The 19,059-nt window shown below is 36.5% G+C and overlaps 1 protein-coding gene across 1 annotated transcript; it reads left to right on the forward strand.

Moving 5' to 3' along the window:
- The first annotated feature begins 981 nt into the window (after positions 1-981).
- Positions 982-17,388, forward strand: cxcl32b.1 (chemokine (C-X-C motif) ligand 32b, duplicate 1). Its single transcript, XM_058375827.1, has 11 exons — positions 982-1,128; positions 1,221-1,332; positions 1,637-1,769; positions 3,789-3,835; positions 4,178-4,329; positions 6,232-6,313; positions 7,152-7,240; positions 7,368-7,479; positions 7,726-7,877; positions 16,310-16,427; positions 16,637-17,388. Exons 1-11 carry the CDS (start codon positions 1,071-1,073, stop codon positions 16,821-16,823), a joined length of 1,242 nt encoding a protein of 413 aa, XP_058231810.1. The 5' UTR covers positions 982-1,070; the 3' UTR covers positions 16,824-17,388.
- The last annotated feature ends 1,671 nt before the right edge of the window (positions 17,389-19,059 follow it).

Raw genomic sequence — 19,059 nt, forward strand, 5'->3', positions numbered from 1 at the left:
TATACACAGAAGCACTTTATTTATGGTTACAAGTTAAGTATTGATCATGAAGTGATTATCTTACAGACAACATGCCAAAATAGTATGAATCAAACCTCTTAAGAGACAGCTGGTCAAAATAAAATAGAAACACATTTCCTCAGATATTCATGTTGGTTATTCTTTTAAAAAAAATCTTGTAGCATATACACCATATTATAAACTTTTATTCCTACATTTCAGAATTAACTTTAGAAGTTCACATTTATAACCTGAGAAAATGAATGATTGTATGGTAGCATGAAACTGCTCATATTTAAATATATGAGGAGTATTTTCTGAAGAGTAATTTTCTTATGATAGAAAATAACATCTTACCGACTTAAATCTTTTACTCCACTTGCTACATTATGGTGGCTGGTAAGCAGGTATTCTGATGTTAGTACAGTTTAGTGAAATCTGTTACTGGTTTATGTGCCATGCTTGTGAAACGCAACTACTCTGTGGTACATGTTAATCGTCATTTAGCATATAGCAAAAGACCACAGTTACTTTCTCTTGAGTGCAGTGACATTTAAGGTCCTGTCACGAGTACTCCCTCTGAGCCATCTATGTTACTTCCTGATATTTTAAAATGTTTTTTTTTTGTTAGTAAAAGTAGATTGGTAAATATGAATTCTTTTTAGACTATTTCCTCACAAACGATAAAGTTGTAATAGTTAATCTTTATCAACATAACCAGGGATGTAATTTTGACACAACAACTCTACACTACAGTTTCTTCAAATTTCCTTAATCAAGAGCCTACACAACAACATACTAGCAATTTACTATAAAAATCATTTTCAAGTTTGCAAAGACACAATGATACATACCTTTTGCACTGGATGTGCATTTAATAATATTTTAAAAAGTATGTGTGTGTGTGTGTGTGTGTGTGTGTGTGTTTGTGTGTGTGTGTGTGTGTTTGGGGGGTTATGTGGGGTATCTGTGGTAGGAAGCTTTGAAGCACTTTTTCCTGTCCCCTTTGTGTAAATTAATTCTTGGTAGTGTTATCGAGTGTCACTAATCAGTCTGGTACGGGTGAAGAGATGAGAACTGCACTGTTGTGTCTGTTTGCTGTGCTGCTCACTGCTACGGTCTGCCAATGTGAGGAAATTAACAGTTTCATTTTCTTTCTGTCCTTTTACTCTGTCTATTGTGACAATTTTTTCATTCTTCCTTTGTTTTTGTCCAAACAGCAATTAAAAATCCATGTGTCTGCCTCAAGATATCAAATACAATTGTTCCTGCCATAAAAATAAAAAAATACTATCTGCAGAAGTCAGGCCTCTGCTACATTACAGCTGCTGTGTAAGTATGATTGCTTCTATGTTTATAAATTAGTACACTATGTAGAAAGAAAAGTTTATATCATTAATGAAGTTTAAGGAAACTAGTCTTGCTGATAGTTAATAGCATCTGTGGTTCCAGACATATACACCTCACTCTGCGTATATTTCTCATCAGTTTCAATGTAGTTACTGATTAAGTAAGAGTAGTTACTAAAAGGTATGCCTTCAGGTAAATAAGTCAGGAGGTTAAAGGGTTATACTTCACTTTCGCCCAAAAATAAAACCTGCTGGTTCTATGCTAACTGATTTTTGTGCATTTAAAGACTCACGACGATGAAAGGATATACGGTCTGTGCAGATCCAAAGAAGGCCTGGGTTATGAAAGCCATGAAATTAGTCGATGCCAAAGGGACTGAGCACAGAGTGATTACAGCGGGTGGTTCACACAGCATACGCTAAACTGTTCAACAGAATCAGTTATCTGTTATATGTGATCATTACCTGCAATATATTTAATGTTTAATCACTGTCATAGTTTAGGCTGAGTGACTATATTGTTGTATTCAGCATTGTATGTATTTTAAGAATGGATGTATTTACTCTCAATTAAAATATGCAATTATCAGCTGAATTCAGTTTGGTGCTATTGAATGTGTGTGTGTGTGTGTGTGTGTCTATGGAGGGATCTGGAGGGCAGAACGGGCACAGCGCATTGAAATTACTAAGCATTAGTGGTTGTATAGACTAGATCTATCATGAGCAATGCATTCACTAGACATGGCTGTGAGTTTAGCAAGGTAGATGGTGAAGAAGTGCAGGCAGAAAGTAAAGGAAGCAGGCTTGTTGGTCTGGAAATATTTTAGATTAGATGAAGCCAATGCTACAATATTACACTGTGTAAGACAATGCTGGGAAAAGTCTTTATTGAGTTTTGGTAACTTTTGCTTTAATAGAACTTTGCTGGAACTTTCACAGTTAAGGGTGAAGATGTTGGCAATATTGTTTTTAATCCAACTCACGCCTGCTCCTGAAGGAATTCTAACAAAAATTATAGATGCAAATAAATCCAACAATGATACACAGGATGTATGTTTAATAATTTTTCAAAAGGGGGGTGGGGGGTGGGGGGTGGGCGCCTATGATAGGAAATTTTGAATCATATTTTTCCTGTCCCCATGTGTAAAAAAATTCTTGGTAGTGTTATCAAATGTCACTGATCAGTTTGGTGTTTGTTTGTTTGCTGCGCTGCTCACCGCTACCTTCTGCCAAAGTAAGGAGATTAACAGTAATATTTTCTTTCTGCTCTTTTATTCTTTCTTATTGTTTCTGTTCCTACAAAACTAAATGATTTGGGACAATATTTTTTAATTTTTCCATTGTTTTTATCCAAACAGCAATTAAAAATCCATGTGTCTGCCTCAAGATATCAAATACAATTGTTCCTGCCATAAAAATTTAAAAAATACTATCTGCAGAAGTCAGGCCTCTGCCACATTTCAGCTGCTGTGTAAGTACACAGCTTCTATGTTTATAAATTAGTACATTACATAGAAAAAAAAAAGTTTAACTTGCTTATATCAGTCAGAAACACTAGTCTTGCTGATAGTTAATAGCATCTGTGGTTCCAGACATACACCTCACTCTACATATATTTCTCATCAGATTTAATGTAGTTACTGATTACGTAATAGTAGTTAGCTACTAAAAGGTATGCCTTCAGATAAATAAGTCTAGAGTTTTAAGGGTTATACTTCACTTTCACATAAAATGAAGCTTCATGGTTATATGCTGACTATTTGTTTTATGCATTTAAAGACTCACGGCGATGAAAGGAGGTACGGTCTGTGCAGATCCAAAGAAGGCCTGGGTTATGCAAGCCATGCAATTAGTGGATACCAAAAGGACTGAGCGCAGAGTGATTACAGCGGGTGGTTCACACAGCATACGCTAAACTGTTCAACAGAATCAGAATGTCTGTTATCTGTTACATGTGATCATTACCTGCAATATATTTAATGTTTAATCACTGTGATAGTTTAGGCTGAGTGACTATATAGTTGTATTCAGCATTGTATGTATTTTAAGAATGAATGTATTTACTTTCAATAACTGTGCAGTTATCAGCTGAATTCAGTGTTGTGGTATTAAATGTTCCTTTGTGTGTGGGTGTGTCTAGAAAGAGTGATCTGGAGGGCAGAACAAGCAATAGCACATTGAAATTACTATGCACAGCAAGATAGATGGTAAGGAAATGCAGGGAGAAAGTAAAGGAAGCGGGCAAAAGGTACTTTGTTGGTCTGGGAATATTTTAGATTAGATGAAGCCAATGCTACAATATTATACTATGTAAGACTATGCTGGGAAAAGTCTTTATTTTTGGTAACTTTTGCTTTAATAGAATAATAGAATATTGTGACCTAACTAAATGATTTGGGACAATATTTTCTATTTCATCCTTTGTTTTTGTCCAAATAGCAATTGAAAATCCTCAAGATATCACATAGAATTGCGCCGCCCTCAAAGTATGCTTGCTTTTATGTTTATAAATTTATAGTACAATATGTAAAAAAAAAAAAACAGTTAAACTTGTTTTATATCATTAATGCAGTTAGAAAAACGAGACTTGCTAATAGTTAATAGCTTCTTTGGTTCCAGACAAATACACCACACTCTGTGAATCTTTCAGTTCAGTTTCAGAGCAGTTACAGATCAACTCTTATAGTTAGTATGCCTTCAGACCAATATGTAAAAATAAGTCAGGAGGTTAAAGGGTTATGCCTCACTTTCACCTAAAGTAAAACCTCCTGGTCATAGGCTGACTGATTTTTTTTTCTTTGTGTGTGTGTGTGTGTGTGCATTTAAAGACTCACAACATTGAAAGGAGGTACGGTCTGTGCAGATCCACAGGAAGCCTTGGTTCTGAAAGCCATGCAATTAGTGGATGCCAAAAGGAGGACAGGTTCCACAACAGCAAGTGCCATGTCTACTGCCTCTGAGAGCACAGTGATTACAACAGGTGGTTTATACTGCATACGCTAAACTGTTCAACAGAATCAGAAAGTCTGTTATGCCTGATCATTGCCTGGAATATATTTAATGTTTAATCAACTGTGATAGCTTAGGCTGAGTGACTACACTGTTGTATTCAGCATTATATGCTTTGTGAGGATTGGGGTATTCAAAGCAATGCTGTGGACGACAACAACCTCCTTATTAATTTACATAATATTCTACACATGCTGTATCGGCATCACACAACTGACTACACATAAATGCACAATGTTATCTCACACTCCGCTGTCACCCAAATGAGGATGGGTTCCCTTTTGAGTCTGGTTCCTCTTAAGGTTTCTTCCTCTTACCATCTAAGGGAGTTTTTCCTTGCCACAGTCGCCTCAGTCACCTCAGGCTTGCTCACTTGGGATAACATCTAGGACTGTTTGTCTGTTTATATGTTTGTTGTTTTCTTATGTTGTTTCTTATGTGAAGCTGATTTGAGACAATGCTCTTTGTTAAAAGTGCTATACAGATAAAATTGAATTTAATTGAATTAAATATGTATTTTAAGATTTAATGTATTTTCTCTCAATGAAATTATGCAGATATCGGCTGAATTCAGCACTGTGCTGTTAAATGTTCCCTTGTGTGTGTGTGTGTGTGTGTGTGTATGTGTGTAGATGGAGTGATCTGGAGGGCAGAATGAGCAATAGCATATTGAAATTACTAAGCAGTAGCTTGTATACACTAGATCTGTCATGAGCAATGCATTCCCCAGTCAGTGCTGTGAGTTTCTGTCAACTATAGCTAGGGCAGTGGAAAAAAATAGCAAGGTAGATTGTGAGGAAGTGCAGGCAAAAAGTAAAGGAAGAAGGCCTGGCTCACTCTAAAACATCCCAAAGGTGTTCTAGCGGGTTGAGGTCAGGACTCCTGGTCAAGTTCCTCCACACCAACATCGCTCATCCATGTCTTTATGGACCTTGCTTTGTGCATGTCATGTTGGAACAGGAAGCGGTCATCCCCAAACTGTTCCCACAAAGTTGGGAGCAAAAAATTGTCTTGGTTTGCTAAAATAAAATGTCTTGGTTTGCTAAAATATTAAGAGATATATTAAGATCTTCTCCCTGGAACTAAGGGGCCAAGCCCAACCCCTGAAAAACAACAACTGAATTCAATGATTTGGAGGGGTGCCCCAAAACTTTGGCAACTCAAAGGGTTGCCTGTGGTACGAAGTTTTGAAGCATTTTTCCCTGTCCCACGTATGTATAAATTAATACTTGGTGGCATTTACTGAATATCACTGATCAGTCTGCTAGTTAACCTCTCAGTGGCTGGGTTGGTTCTCAGCTCAGGAATCACACCAAGGCTGCCTTGGTGAGAGTGCAGGATCCTAAAAATGGATCCCAAAGATATTAACAAGTTGCTGCTGTTGCTGTTCTTTCATCCGCTCCCTGTTCGGTTCCCTGCAACAGCTGATCATTTGGTCCACATGTTTTTGATTTGGCACAGGTTTGGGACCGACACTTAGAGTTAACTCTTCAGTGACAGGGTTAGTTCCGTTCTCAGCACAACATACTAACACTTCACTGTAAATGTCATTTTTAAATTTTAATGACTCATTGTGCCTTTTGGACAGGATGTATGTTTAATAATTTCTCAAAATAAAAAGAAGGCAGTATTTGAATTTTGTGAAAAGGGCTGAAGAAATGCCAGTTTAATCGACAGAATGACTGCATAATAAGACATGCAGTAATCAAGGAGAATGAGTATTTAATATTTCTAAGAATTTTGTATCACAATGTGTATAGGTAGGATTATTAGAAAAGCCTGCCTTGTACCTGGAAACATCTTCTATCCGTCATCAGCATTTGTGCATTTCCTGCGTGTACTGCAAGTGACCACAGCTACTGTCATCTTGCAGCCCTGACTCAACTACAACCACAGCAGCAACAGGAAACCTGCTTCCTGTACCTCTGCTTCACAATGCTTTCAAATATACACAGGTAAATTATATTCATACCTGTTTCTAAAAAATGACATATTATAGATCTGCCTATTTATGCCCTAGCTTTACAGGTTTAAAGTTTCCAGAAGGTGAAAACGTGTATAATAATTACACTACATAATTTAACAATAATTTTTGACCCTGAGGATGTTTAGTATAATGGCATTGTTTACATCCGAGTACAGCTGGGTACTTTCCACTTTGAACACACCCATGAACAGCAGATTGTTTCATAGAAATGGTCAAGTGGAAAAACACACACACACACATTCATTTGTCTACCCATAAATTATGAGGATTTTCAATTGACATAATTATTATTACACCTAACGAGGATCTACACTTATAACTTACACCTTAGTAACCAAAATGCCACCTTTTGGATCTTTTTATATTTGAAATACAAGCTGAAGTTTTTGTTTTCCTTGTGCTTACTGGTATAATGTCCCACAAGGTCAAATCTTTCAGTTGTTCCTACTATTGTGGGGTCCCCCTACACACACACAAAACAATGCAACGTCACATCTGACTGTCACAAAAATGCTTTTTGGCTAATAAACTTTGATTTGTTAATCTCAACAGTCTGAGCGTTCATAGTGAAACCATACACAGACATCTTTAAAAGATACTATCAGAAAGTTGGGTTGGTAAAACAAACATTTGCCATTGTTCCATTGAAGTGACATCTTACGCATTGGTGTGAAGCATCTGTATCTTAGATTAGACATGTGTGTGTGGGGTGGGGGGTTGTGAGGGGTGTTTGTGGTAGGAAGCTTTGAGGCATTTTTTTCCTGTCCCATGTATGTATAAATTAATACTTGGTGGTCTTTATTGAGACTCACTGATCAGTCTGGGACGGGTGAAGAGATGACAACTGCACTGTTGTGTCTGTTTGCTGTGCTGCTCTCAGCCACCATCTGCCAATGTAAGGAGATTAACAGTGTTTAATGTTTTGTCCTTTTCTTTCTATTTGTTTCTATGATAACAAAACTAAGCTATTTGGGACAATATTTTCCAATTTTCTAATTCTTCATTTATTTTTGTCTGAACAGCAATTGAAAATCCATGTCTCTGCATCAAGATATCAAATAGAATGGTTCCTGCCTCAAGAATAAAAAGTTACTATCTGCAGAAGTCAGGTCTCTGCCACATTACAGCTGCTGTGTGAGTATGCTTGCTTCTATGTTTATGAATTAGTATACTCTGTAGAAAGAAAGAGTTTGACTTGTTTTATACCGTTAATGCAGTTAGAAAAACTGTGGTTCTAGACTTATACTTAACGTAGTTGCTAAATAGTATGCTTTCAGATTAAGTACAAATAAGTCAGGAGGTTAAAGGGTTATACTTCTTTTTCACCTAAAATAAAATCTCCTGGACGTATGCTAATTGTTTTTTTTTATTTATTTAAAGACTAACGACAATGAAAGGAGGTACGGTCTGTGCAGATCCAAAGAAGGTCTGGGTTATGAAAGCCATGCAGTTAGTGGATGCCAAAAGGACGACTGGTTCCACAACCACAAGTGCCATGTCTACTGCTTCTAAGCGCACAGTGATTACAACAGGTGGTTTATTCAACATAAGCTAAACCATTCAACAGAATCTGAATATCTGTTATCTGTTATGCGTGATCATTGCCTGCAATATATTTCATGTTTAATCACTATGATAGCTTAGGCTGAGCAACGTAGAATACTTTTTGTATTCAGCATTGTATGTATATAAAGAATTAATTACTCTCAATTAAAATGTGCAATTGTAAGCTGAATTCAGCTTCGTGCTATTGAATGTGTGTGTGTGTGTGTGTGTGTGTGTAGGTTTGAGAGAGTCAAGGCTGGCCTGTGTGAGAACTATTGCCCTGTTGCTTTGGGTTAAGTTTTCACACATGGAAGCTTTAGCATAGGTGAGGGCATTGAGTAGTACAGTGGGGAGTTCCCCAAAATACCTATAATGCACTCATCCTGCTACTGAAGCTTTGTCTCACTTGATGAATATTCATTACAAAATAATCATTTGCGCATTGTACATGGTGCTTTCATGAAAGGAGATGTTTAAATGTAAAGATCCTTACTTAAGGGTTAACAGTGGCTCTTTGTTTTGAACAAAACAATTATAAGTAACAGTAGCTGAACACAGGGCAGGGCAGGACAGGGCAGAGCAGCTGTATCCATAACCTTAGGTGATTAAAGGGGGCATATAGATGAAAATTTAAAAAAAAAAATCTGGACTATAACATAATCTGCTAAACTACACCAGAAACTGAAAGAGAACATAACAAATGATTAGAGTTATTTTATTAAATTATTAGTTAACTCTCAGTGCTGGTCCCAAGCCCAAATGCACAATTTGGAGCTGTCAGTTAGGATATAGTAATTCACATAATCACTCTTTACAGCTGTGTTGAGCAGAAAAGCATCAAAGAAAAGGCTACAACAGCAAAAGAGTACACTTGGTTCCACTTGTATCACCTTGACATTTGTCAGCATGATTTTTTTTGCTTTGTGTTGCGGCCACATGATCAGCTGAATAGATATCTGTAAAGTGCCGAATGTTCCCAATAAAGTGGAGAGTGTATTGCAACAGCCGAAAATGAAAGTTATTGTGAACTTTACCACAGATAATGACATTGATAAATTATGCAGCATCTCAGTTGGCATGAATTTGTGTGTCTTGTAGAGTCAGGGGGAGGGAAGCAGAATGAATTTCTCATTGTTTGGGTGAGAAAGTGCGGGCTGCTTTGTCAATAGTCACTGTATGAAGTGAGTGGGAGACCAGAGTGGTTATTTTCCATACTCATAATGAAAACCACAGCTACCAGAAAAAGGAAAAAGTAAAGCAATGGTTTCAGGGGTCAGTCCTTTTGGCTTTTCTGCCGAAAAGTGACAGTGGCACTGTCTTGTGCAACTTTTGATTGTCCCAGTTCTTAACAGCTATTCTCCCCAGTTCTCAGACATCATGACGTTTTAGCAGGAGCTAATTTCCTGGCACAGAATAAATTTGGACTAAGTTAATCTATTAAACAAAATGACTTTCTCTAGCACCTCCAAAATTGGTATTACTTTTTTTTGTGGCTGTTGATAGTTTTAATATCATTAATGTAACAACTAATGATTATTTAAAGAATAATAAGCACTAGCATAACTATTTCGAGCAAATGAGCAAAGAGATTCAACAATGACAAGAAATATTCCCTGAGACATAAGGAAGAAAATCTAAGATGAAAGGAACCTATCATCTTCTGTGTCACAGTGGATAGTCCAATTGTTGTATGAAACATTACTCGTTCAGAACTGTAAGATATTAAGTTACTGAGTGCATTGATAAGGCTATTTGGTATCTAAGAGTTTTTTGCTCTACTTTATAGTATTCAGTTTAAGTTATCCACTGAGGAGCAGACCTGAGAATATACTGTTTTCAGTAAGTGTAATCTTTAGTCTAGTAATCTTACTGAAATGATCCACAGAAATCTCACATCAATATTAAGGCGATCCATGTGAGACCCTTCTAAACAGCAGACCAGCCATTCTCCAGAGAGCAGAAGAAGTGATCTGCAGTCCAGAAGGAGTAACAACACATTGAAATTACTATGCACAAGAGGTTGTATAGACTAGATCTATCAGATGAGCAATGCTTTTGCTAGTTACTGCTGTGAGTATCTGTCAAGTATCAAAGGCAGTATGGTAAAATAGCAAGGTAGATAGTACATAAATGCAGACAGAAGGAAAAGGAAGCAGGCAAAATGTACTTTGTTGGTCTGGAAATATAACCAATACTATAAGACGATGCTAGGAAAAGTCTTTGTTTATTTTTAGTAACTTTTGCTTTAGTGGAACACTAGAGGAACTTTCATATCACTTTTATGGTTAAGTGTAGAGATGTTAGGCAATATTGCTTTTTTAAACCCAATTCCATCTGCTCCTGAAGGAATTCAAACACATTTATTGGTACACATCAGTACACAAGTATTTTCAAAGATATAATCAAAGTTGTTGTTGTTGATCGGCTGCTCCCTGCTTGGGGTCACAATAGAAGACCATCCAATCTATATATTTTGATTTGGCACAGGTTTTATGCCAGACACCTTTCCGGACACAGCCCTCCCAATTTATCCAGGCTTGGGACCGGCAATCGAGATTTAACCTCTCATTGGCTGGGTTGGTTCCTTGCCCGGGAATTGAACCGTGGCTGCAGTGGTAAAGGTGCAGAATCCTGCCAATGGACCCCAAAAATACAGTATATACAAATATTAATATAAAATAAGTATTTGAAACCTCCACCAACCTAACCATGATAAAGCTTCATGAGAATGAATAAAAAAATTGAATGACCTATTGTTGACTTTCTTTTTATTGCACAAAAAAGAAATATTGCACTGAAATTCCACCCTGTGATATGTCCACTCGGAGGGGGCTCTGAGTTCCGACACAAGCTTCACATCGCACTGACTACAGTTACTAAAGTCATTAGTAAAAGCTCCCCACCACAATAGATTTCTTGCTTCCAGCCCTCTCATTACCTCAAAACTCTCATTAAATGTTCCATATTTAATTGCATTTAAGTGAAGGCAATGATTGACGTAAATGCGTAAAGAAGAACAAATCTGTAAAGAAGTTCAGTATGTGAACAGAGTGAACTGTTCTGAATTATGAGTAATTAATAATATTTTTATACCTATATCTCTGTAAACTTTGTTTGAATCACTCAGTTAAAATTGCAGTCAGTGGGTGCAGTGTATGTGTGTGCCCAGAGTATGGGAGGTTTTACCTCTTCAAAGCTTCAGCGTCCCTGATTTGACCCTCAGCTTGAGTTACAGCTTTTTCACTCTTTTTCATGTGTCTGTGTGGGTTACTTCCAAGAGCTTAAGATTCCTCCCATCTCCCAAATTGAATTTTTTAATTGGCTACTCTAAAATACCCAATTTCTGGCTTATGCTTAGTGTTCCCAGGATAGGCTCTGGACGTACAATGCCTCTGACCAGGATATCACAGTTCATGAAGATGAATGAATGCTAAAATCCTAATCCTTCTTTTTGTTGAGATTAAATGAATTCAATTACATTACATTTTACTTTACAATTACATATATTTATATAGCACTTTTAATAATGGGCACAAAATAGCTTTACAAATATCTGAACTAACTATAGATTTATACTTAATGAGTAAGCCAGAGGCTAGGAAATACTCCATAAGACATCATGAAGAAATCTTGAGTGGAACCAGACTCATAAGAGAGCCCACCTCTTCTAAGTGACAATGGATACTGAGAATATTTATCTTTACAGCATTTGGCAGACATCCTCTTCCAGTGTGACTTACATTTTTCTCATTTTATACAACTGAGCATTAAGGGCCATGCTCAGGGGCACAGCAGTGGCCGTCCTGGAGTTCAAACTCAGAACCTTCTAATCAGTAGTTAAACAGCTTAACCACCAAGCTACTTATTCCCTTATAATTTGTATACAATAGTGTCAAGCAGTGCTAAGTGTGTTGTAAAAATCCTCAGCATAAGTGTCAAGGTCACTGTCGATTTCCATACAGTTTTAGATTTAAATTTATAATATCCAGGAAGAGTTTTCTGCTGTAAAATTGAGTAGGTAAGTTTTAGCAAGTTGAATCAATAAGATATCCAAGTGGAAAAATCCCCAATAATTTTCAGAGTATCTGTATGATACAGCGATGTCATGACAAACCCATGAAGGACCTCCTCAGTGAGTAATTGTCATATCATTGAAGTTCCAGTCTGAAACGTGGTATCAGGATGGACCAGACAGGGACAGAAAGCAATACAGAACATAGACAGAGAGAGAGAGAGAGAGAGAGAGAGAGAGCAAAGATCATTAGGCATGTTTTTTTCCTCTAGTGGAGAAGATGTACTTTATGCACAGTGCAAGCAGGGACTCTGACAAGAATAACTATGACAGCATAACTAAAGGGGAGAGGCAGAAGGCTCCCTGGGACATAACACAGCCAGTCCCAGTTTACGAAAACACTCTATATCCTTAAAATCTGTGCCCTTACCTATAAGAAAAACAAAGGCTTAACTAAGCAGATTTACACAACCTAGACTTAAAGCCTGAGACTGGCTCCATAACTGGTTCCATAACTGTGGGGCATTGTAAGAAAAAGCATTGGCCTCTGCTGTCATCTTTGTTATTCTATGTACCAACAAAAACCATGTACCTTTTGATCAAAGCAGGCATGGTGAATCACAAGTGACCAATAGTTTACTCACATACTTTTGTTTATATTATATTATATAAGAGTGAGGTTATATTTCTTATCTGTGCAGTATTTCCCAGATGAAATTAGGCTGTCTTAGTGTTTTCTAAAAGAGCTTCATATGAGAGACTGAATTCAGTAATCACACCAAGTGAGGTAACGATGTTCATCTGGAGTTACTAGATTATCTGATTATATGTTTGCATCTAGCTGCCTGGTTAACTGTAATCTAGCTTTTTTGAAACATATAATTGCATGTCATTGGCAAAGCAGTGGAAGCTAATTCATTGTTTACAAATAATTGTACCTTGTACCTAGAGGTACCATATTTGGGGAGAAATGAGCAGTGGGCCTTGAACATGATCATTTAACATCAGACTTTATTTTAGTATTCATAGAGATATCAACATTTACATCTACAAACTAATAGTGATTGGGCAAATAAGACCTGAGCCAGGGAAAAGCTGTTCATTTAACTAAAACAACATTTTTTTTTTTAACTTTCTAGAACATTATGATTTATGGTAATAACAATCTTCACTAATATCAGGCAACATATGCAAGGATACACCACCCTGATCAGATGCCAGTAGTAGGTAATTTACCACTTTAACCAGCGCTGTTTTATTACTGTGATGAGGTCTAAATCCTGTCTGAAAGATTTCATGAATGGTATTCCTATGCAAATATGAGCCACACTGTAGAGCTACAACATTTTTAGGTTCTTGGAGATAAAATGGAGCTTTAATATTGGCCTACAGTTAGACAGCTGCAAAGGATGATACTCATGCAAGAAGAGCACTATACCCACCAATTTCAGTGGTGGAAGGCATAACACGTTATCAGAGAAAATATGAATGGAAAGATGTATCAGGACATTAGAGTAGAATTTTAATCACATCACACAATAAACTGAGAAAAGATGAACATTTTCAACCTGACAGTGACCCCAAACATACAGCCAAAAGTAACTTAAGAAGGCTTTGCATGGCCTAGCTAATCTCCTTAATTGAATCTTATAAAAAATGTGTAATGGTAAGAGTAGCAGCAATTGCATTCTTCTTTTCCTTTACAAATAACTTGGCAATTTTATTGAATGTAATACTAGAAAGGTAACAATCAAAAATCCACCATCTCAATCTAACCTTAACCAGTTGCAACACTGCAAAAGTGAGTTGGCTTTTCTGAATTCAATGTGTTTTATACTATAAAAAAATATTTTAAAAAAATAAAAAAGAAATGAGAGGTGCTGTAACTTTGGGGTAGACAAAGTCATAAAAAACTTAATTGAGATCCAAATTTGGATGGGGGAGGAAAGTAGAAAAAATTTCTCACCGATTGGGCGAGAAAGTGTGGGCTGCTTTTCATTGTATGAAGTGAGTGGGTGGCCGAAGTGGTTTCCATACTCATAGTGAAAACCATATGTTAACTGACCAAGGGATGAGTGAAGCATTGATTAGAGCAGTCAGTCCCGTTGTTGTGCTGATAAAGAGCTACAGTCATATAGTACATCGTTTGAATCGATTTTGGCATCAGGGTTTGAGTTAATGTTTATTTGGGTAAGACGCTGGTCCTGAGCCTGCTGGTTCTGGCATGAAAGTTTCTGTATCTTTGCTTGAGCATGTTAATCACTGTGGCAAGCTACATATCTGTCAGGCACATGTTATACAAATAAAAAAGTACCCACTCCCTAAAGGTAAAAACATCTCACAATGACAGCCGACAGTGTTCTGATTAATTGTATATCTGACTATCTGACATTTGATTTTACTGGTTGAAAACATTTACATTCAGTATTTTCCAGCAATATATAAATGGCCTAAAATGTCAGCGGTCTGAATCAGACTGAATTGCTTTACTACACAAAGACCTTTAGGCAATAATTAGTTAACTAGTTGAATTAAGCTGAGCTGTTTTAACTACTAGTCAACTAGTAAAAAATTAATTGTCCTGTTGACCCCTAATACACACATGGGCGTTATAGCATCAAAGCATCATGTAATATTCCTGGACAGCCTGGTGGCACAACATGTGTTGTAGTAGTGTTGATGCCACATGGGTTCTGGATTTAATTCTGAGCTCAGGTAATGTCTGTACTGTGTATTTACATGTCTGTCTGTATGTATATCTGTATAATATCAATATTTGCATATGTTCACTGTCTGTACACTGTCTGTGTACAGATTAGCATGTTCTCACTGAGTCAAATTCAGGTTCCTAGCATGACTTGGAACACTATGAGTTCCAGGACGCAGGGAATTCCAGGACCCCAGGAAAACCTTAAAGTGCAAAGTTGTATAAATGAGATAAATGTTGCTCTGTGTAAGGGTTTCTGTCAAGTGCTGTAAATGTAAGGTAAAGTTCTTATTATCTGATAAGACATGTGAGCAACTTCCATTATGAAGTCTCTTTGATCCCCTTAAAGAATCCCCCTTGAAATCCCCTTTGAGTGTCCATGTTCTTGGATATATTTACTTGAAGGAGTAAAATCTGTAACACTACCAATTTCCTTGAACATGTGTACTGCCTCCTGCATAAAAGTCCCCAGTGTCAATAACCTTTGCCATTATTGCCTTATAACCCAAACTGAAACCCAAGAGTTACAGGAGAAGATTGAGATCACAAGCCCTATCCTGACCTTGCCAAAGTGAAAGAGTTTGAGTTGCTCTATCGAAACCACTGAAACTGTGCTATTTAGATTTTACCAGGTGTCACCACTTCTTGATGTGAAATATATAATTTCTCTCTTCCTGAAACCCAAGCAATGGAAGAGAATGTTCAAGAGACTGTGCTACTTTGTGGACTGGGATGTGTTCAGTCTCGAAGTGTGATCCTTTTTTTGATGCAAATTCGCTAAATAACCTCATGTGTGAACTAGAAAATTAAAATGTAAAACTTTGTTATGGAATTCATTGTTAATTATGAGCTGTTATTTTATCTGGATATAAAAGTTATATACTCTGTTATATTCTGGATTTTAAAATATACCTGCTGGAAAAATATAGCTACAAGAATTTGCACTAGTCATTTTCGACAGTCCACAGTACTTTGTGTATGATTAGTTTGGAAATATATTCCCCCATACTAATCGATGTTGTGGTCTGTAATGGTAGATGAGGTTTTTTTTTTTTGACACGCAATGGCAATATTATATGAAGATCTTTTTTCTTGCGTCCCTTTGACCACTTATCTATACACACAGCTGTGCTATTTGAATATACCTTCCATTAAAAAAAGAAACAAACTTCTGGAACTTTCCAGTAGTCATATTCTACCATCTGCAATACTGTGTGTCTGATTGGTCATTAAATGTCCCCATACTAATGGCTATTGTGGTCCATGATGGTAAATGACACCTAGATCATATTTTCCTGTCAGCTGTATTGTGAGACACAGTAGCAGTGTTGTGTGGAGAGTTGCTTTCTTGTGCACTTTACACCACAGTTCTATATACGCCCCTCTGCTTTCTCCGACCAAATTGTGGATTGGGGGCTGAGTGTATAGAGGAAATGGAAATGAAAGCATGTCATAAGGTGTGAAATGCGAAGTGTTAACCAGAATCTCTCCAGACAGCACTCTTTACAATGAGCTTGTTTTATGCACTTTTTTTCTGCATGGTGTCCTGCCTCTGTGGCAGTGAAGGTAAGTATGTGCCTCACTTCATCCCAGCAGATACAATAGAAATATACAAAGACTGAATAAGTAAACTGTTGCAGTATTATAAACAGAAAAGTGTCTGTTTCTGAACTAACATTTTAAATATGTGTTTCCTGTAGCAATGACTTGGGGAAATGGTTGCTGCTTGAAAATATATTCAATTCAAAGACTGCATGCGAAACATGTTGCGGATTGTAAAGTACAGAGGGCAGGACTTTGCCCCTTTGATGCAATCATGTGAGTACTCCAACACAGTAAATGAGAATAGCTTTTCACTATTAATCATGTGTACAACTTCCAAACTTTACTGCTTTTACTGGCAATTACTTATGAAATGTCATTCAAGACTACATTTTTGATCAATAGGTTATAAACAAAGACTGCACATGTTTATTTGCATAGAAACTGATCATTTGTGTTTTTGTTGTTGACATCTTGTGCTCTAGTATCAAGACACTTAAAGGCCAGACCTTCTGTTACGATCCACAGGCAACTTGGATTATGAAACATGCTGTGATGAAGGGAAGCGACTCTTGTGAAATCCAAAAAAAGAAGCCAAAGAGCAAAAAGGCAGGGAGGGGAGGGAAAAGGGTGAAGAGGAAACGGAAACAGGGGAAAGGAAATGTAAACTAGATGTTTCGGCTATTTCTGTTAAAATACAATGCGCTTAAATCAAATGCTTTTTTTTTAGTGCTGGCACTCATCTAAATAAGTAATTAATACGTTGTTCGGCTTTAACCATCTAAAATATTGGCTTAATTAACATTTTCTTAATTAACAAGGTTATCTTTATAATGTTTACTGTTGAATTGTATTCCTTTATGTCTTATTATGACTTTTTTCTCTATACCATACAAAAACATGTAGTTCATGGACTGTGCGTAGTATGCAATATACCAATGTCTTCTATTTTTAGATCTATGTCTAATATATACCTATGTCCAAAAATTCTATATTTAAGCATATATTTTATCTGTGATATTTAATGAAGGCTTCATATAAATAAGATATTTAATAAAGGTTGTAAGATTTTTACCCTTTTTTCCTTTTTTTCATGTCCATTATTGACATATTTTGAAGAAGACATTTCTCTGATGGAATATTTAATGAATAAACCTTTTTTTTGTTAGTTTCTGTCACACTTGTAAAAATCATATGATATGTTTATCAGATATATACATTTCCATGTATGTAGTTTCTGAAGAAATGGCCACCAGTTTGGTTTATACACCATTAAAACCACTGTGACGTTAGAATATGTTGCTTAGCATGGCTCTCATTTGTGGTGGCATCTGATAATCAGAAACAGAGGAGCAAATAATTTCAGAGAAGTGCAAGGACGCATGCATGCAGAGATTCTCTCTCTCTCTCTCTAGAAAATAAATCCCTAAACAAAAAACATTGAATTAGAAGGTGTGTCCAAACTTTTGACTGGTAGAGTATATATATATATATATATATATATATATATATATATATATATATATATATATATATATATATATATATAGGTGGACTAGAAGGTGGACCTTCTAATTCAATGTTTTTTGTTTAGGGATTTATTTTCTACATTCTAGAACAATACTGGAGATTTCAAAACTATGAAATAACACACATGGACTTATGTAATCCATATGTAATGACAACAAAAAACAGTCAGTTGTTATTTTAAGACACAAAGGTCAGGTGTTCTGGAATAGTTCTTATTTATAGATAGATAGATGTATATTTATATATTTATATATTTATATATATATAGATAGATAGATAGATAGATAGATAGATAGATAGATAGATAGATAGATAGATAGATAGATAGATAGATAGATAGATACCGATCAGGCATATACACCTATCATAACATTATGAGCACTGATAGGTGAAGTGAATAACACTGATGATCTCCTCATCATGGCACCTGTTAGTGGGTGGGATATATTAGGCAGCAAGTAAACATTTTGTCCTCAACGTTGATGTGTTAGAAGCAGGAACAAATGGGCAAGTGTAAGGATTTGAGCGAGTTTGACAAGGGCCATATTGTGATGGCTAGACGACTGGATCAGAGCATCTCAAAAACTGCAGCTCTTGTGAAGTGTTCCCGGTCTGCAGTGGTCAGTATCTATTAAAAGTATCCTTTAACTCCTGTATGTCCTTTAAGTCCTGTAAGTTGCAAGGTGGGGCACATGGAGGCCTCATTGAGGCCCCATGGAGGCTCCACCTTGCAACTTACAGGATCTGCTGCTAACATCTTGATGCCAGATACCACAGCACACCTTCAGGGATCTAGAGGAGTCCATGTCTTGACAGGTCAGGGCTGTTTTAACAGCAAAAGGGGAACCAACCCAATATTAGGCAGGTGGTCATAAGGTTATTCTGATTGGTGTATATATACAGCTGGAAAAAAATAAGAGCAACTGCAAAATAATCAGTTTCTTATGTTTTTTTCTTACAGGTGCATGTATTGGTGAGATGAACAGTTTTGTTTCATTTTTATTGAACTGCTGACAATATTTCTCCTAAATTCAAAATATAACTATTGTTAGAGTGTATATTTAAAGGAAATGACAACACATCAAAATAACCCAAGATCATGCAGTATTTGCAGAGCTTTAATAACTCAATAAAACAAAATGCAAATAATTTGTAAACAAATTGTGTTAATGCTTTGGCTAAATAACATTAAGAAATCAGTATTTGGTGGAATAACCCAGATTTGCATGTGTTTTGGCTCCATGCTCTCCACCAGACTTTCACATTGCTGTTGGGGAACTTTATACCACTCTTTTTGCAGAAAAGAAAACAGCTCAGCTTTGCTTGATGGTTTGTGACCATCCATCTTCCTCTTGATGTTATTCCAGAGGTTTTCAAA

The sequence above is a fragment of the Hemibagrus wyckioides genome, linkage group LG23 (assembly GCF_019097595.1).
Source record: "Hemibagrus wyckioides isolate EC202008001 linkage group LG23, SWU_Hwy_1.0, whole genome shotgun sequence".
Classification (NCBI taxonomy): Eukaryota; Metazoa; Chordata; class Actinopteri; order Siluriformes; family Bagridae; genus Hemibagrus; species Hemibagrus wyckioides.

Excerpts from the sequence above, each read along its gene's own strand:
- cxcl32b.1 (XM_058375827.1), top strand. The coding sequence starts at position 1,071 with ATGAGAACTGCACTGTTGTGTCTGTTTGCTGTGCTGCTCACTGCTACG. Across the intron at positions 3,836-4,177 it reads AGAATTGCGCCGCCCTCAAA|ACTCACAACATTGAAAGGAG; the intron begins GTATGCTTGCTT and ends GTGCATTTAAAG. Across the intron at positions 7,878-16,309 it reads GCGCACAGTGATTACAACAG|CAATGACTTGGGGAAATGGT; the intron begins GTGGTTTATTCA and ends TGTTTCCTGTAG.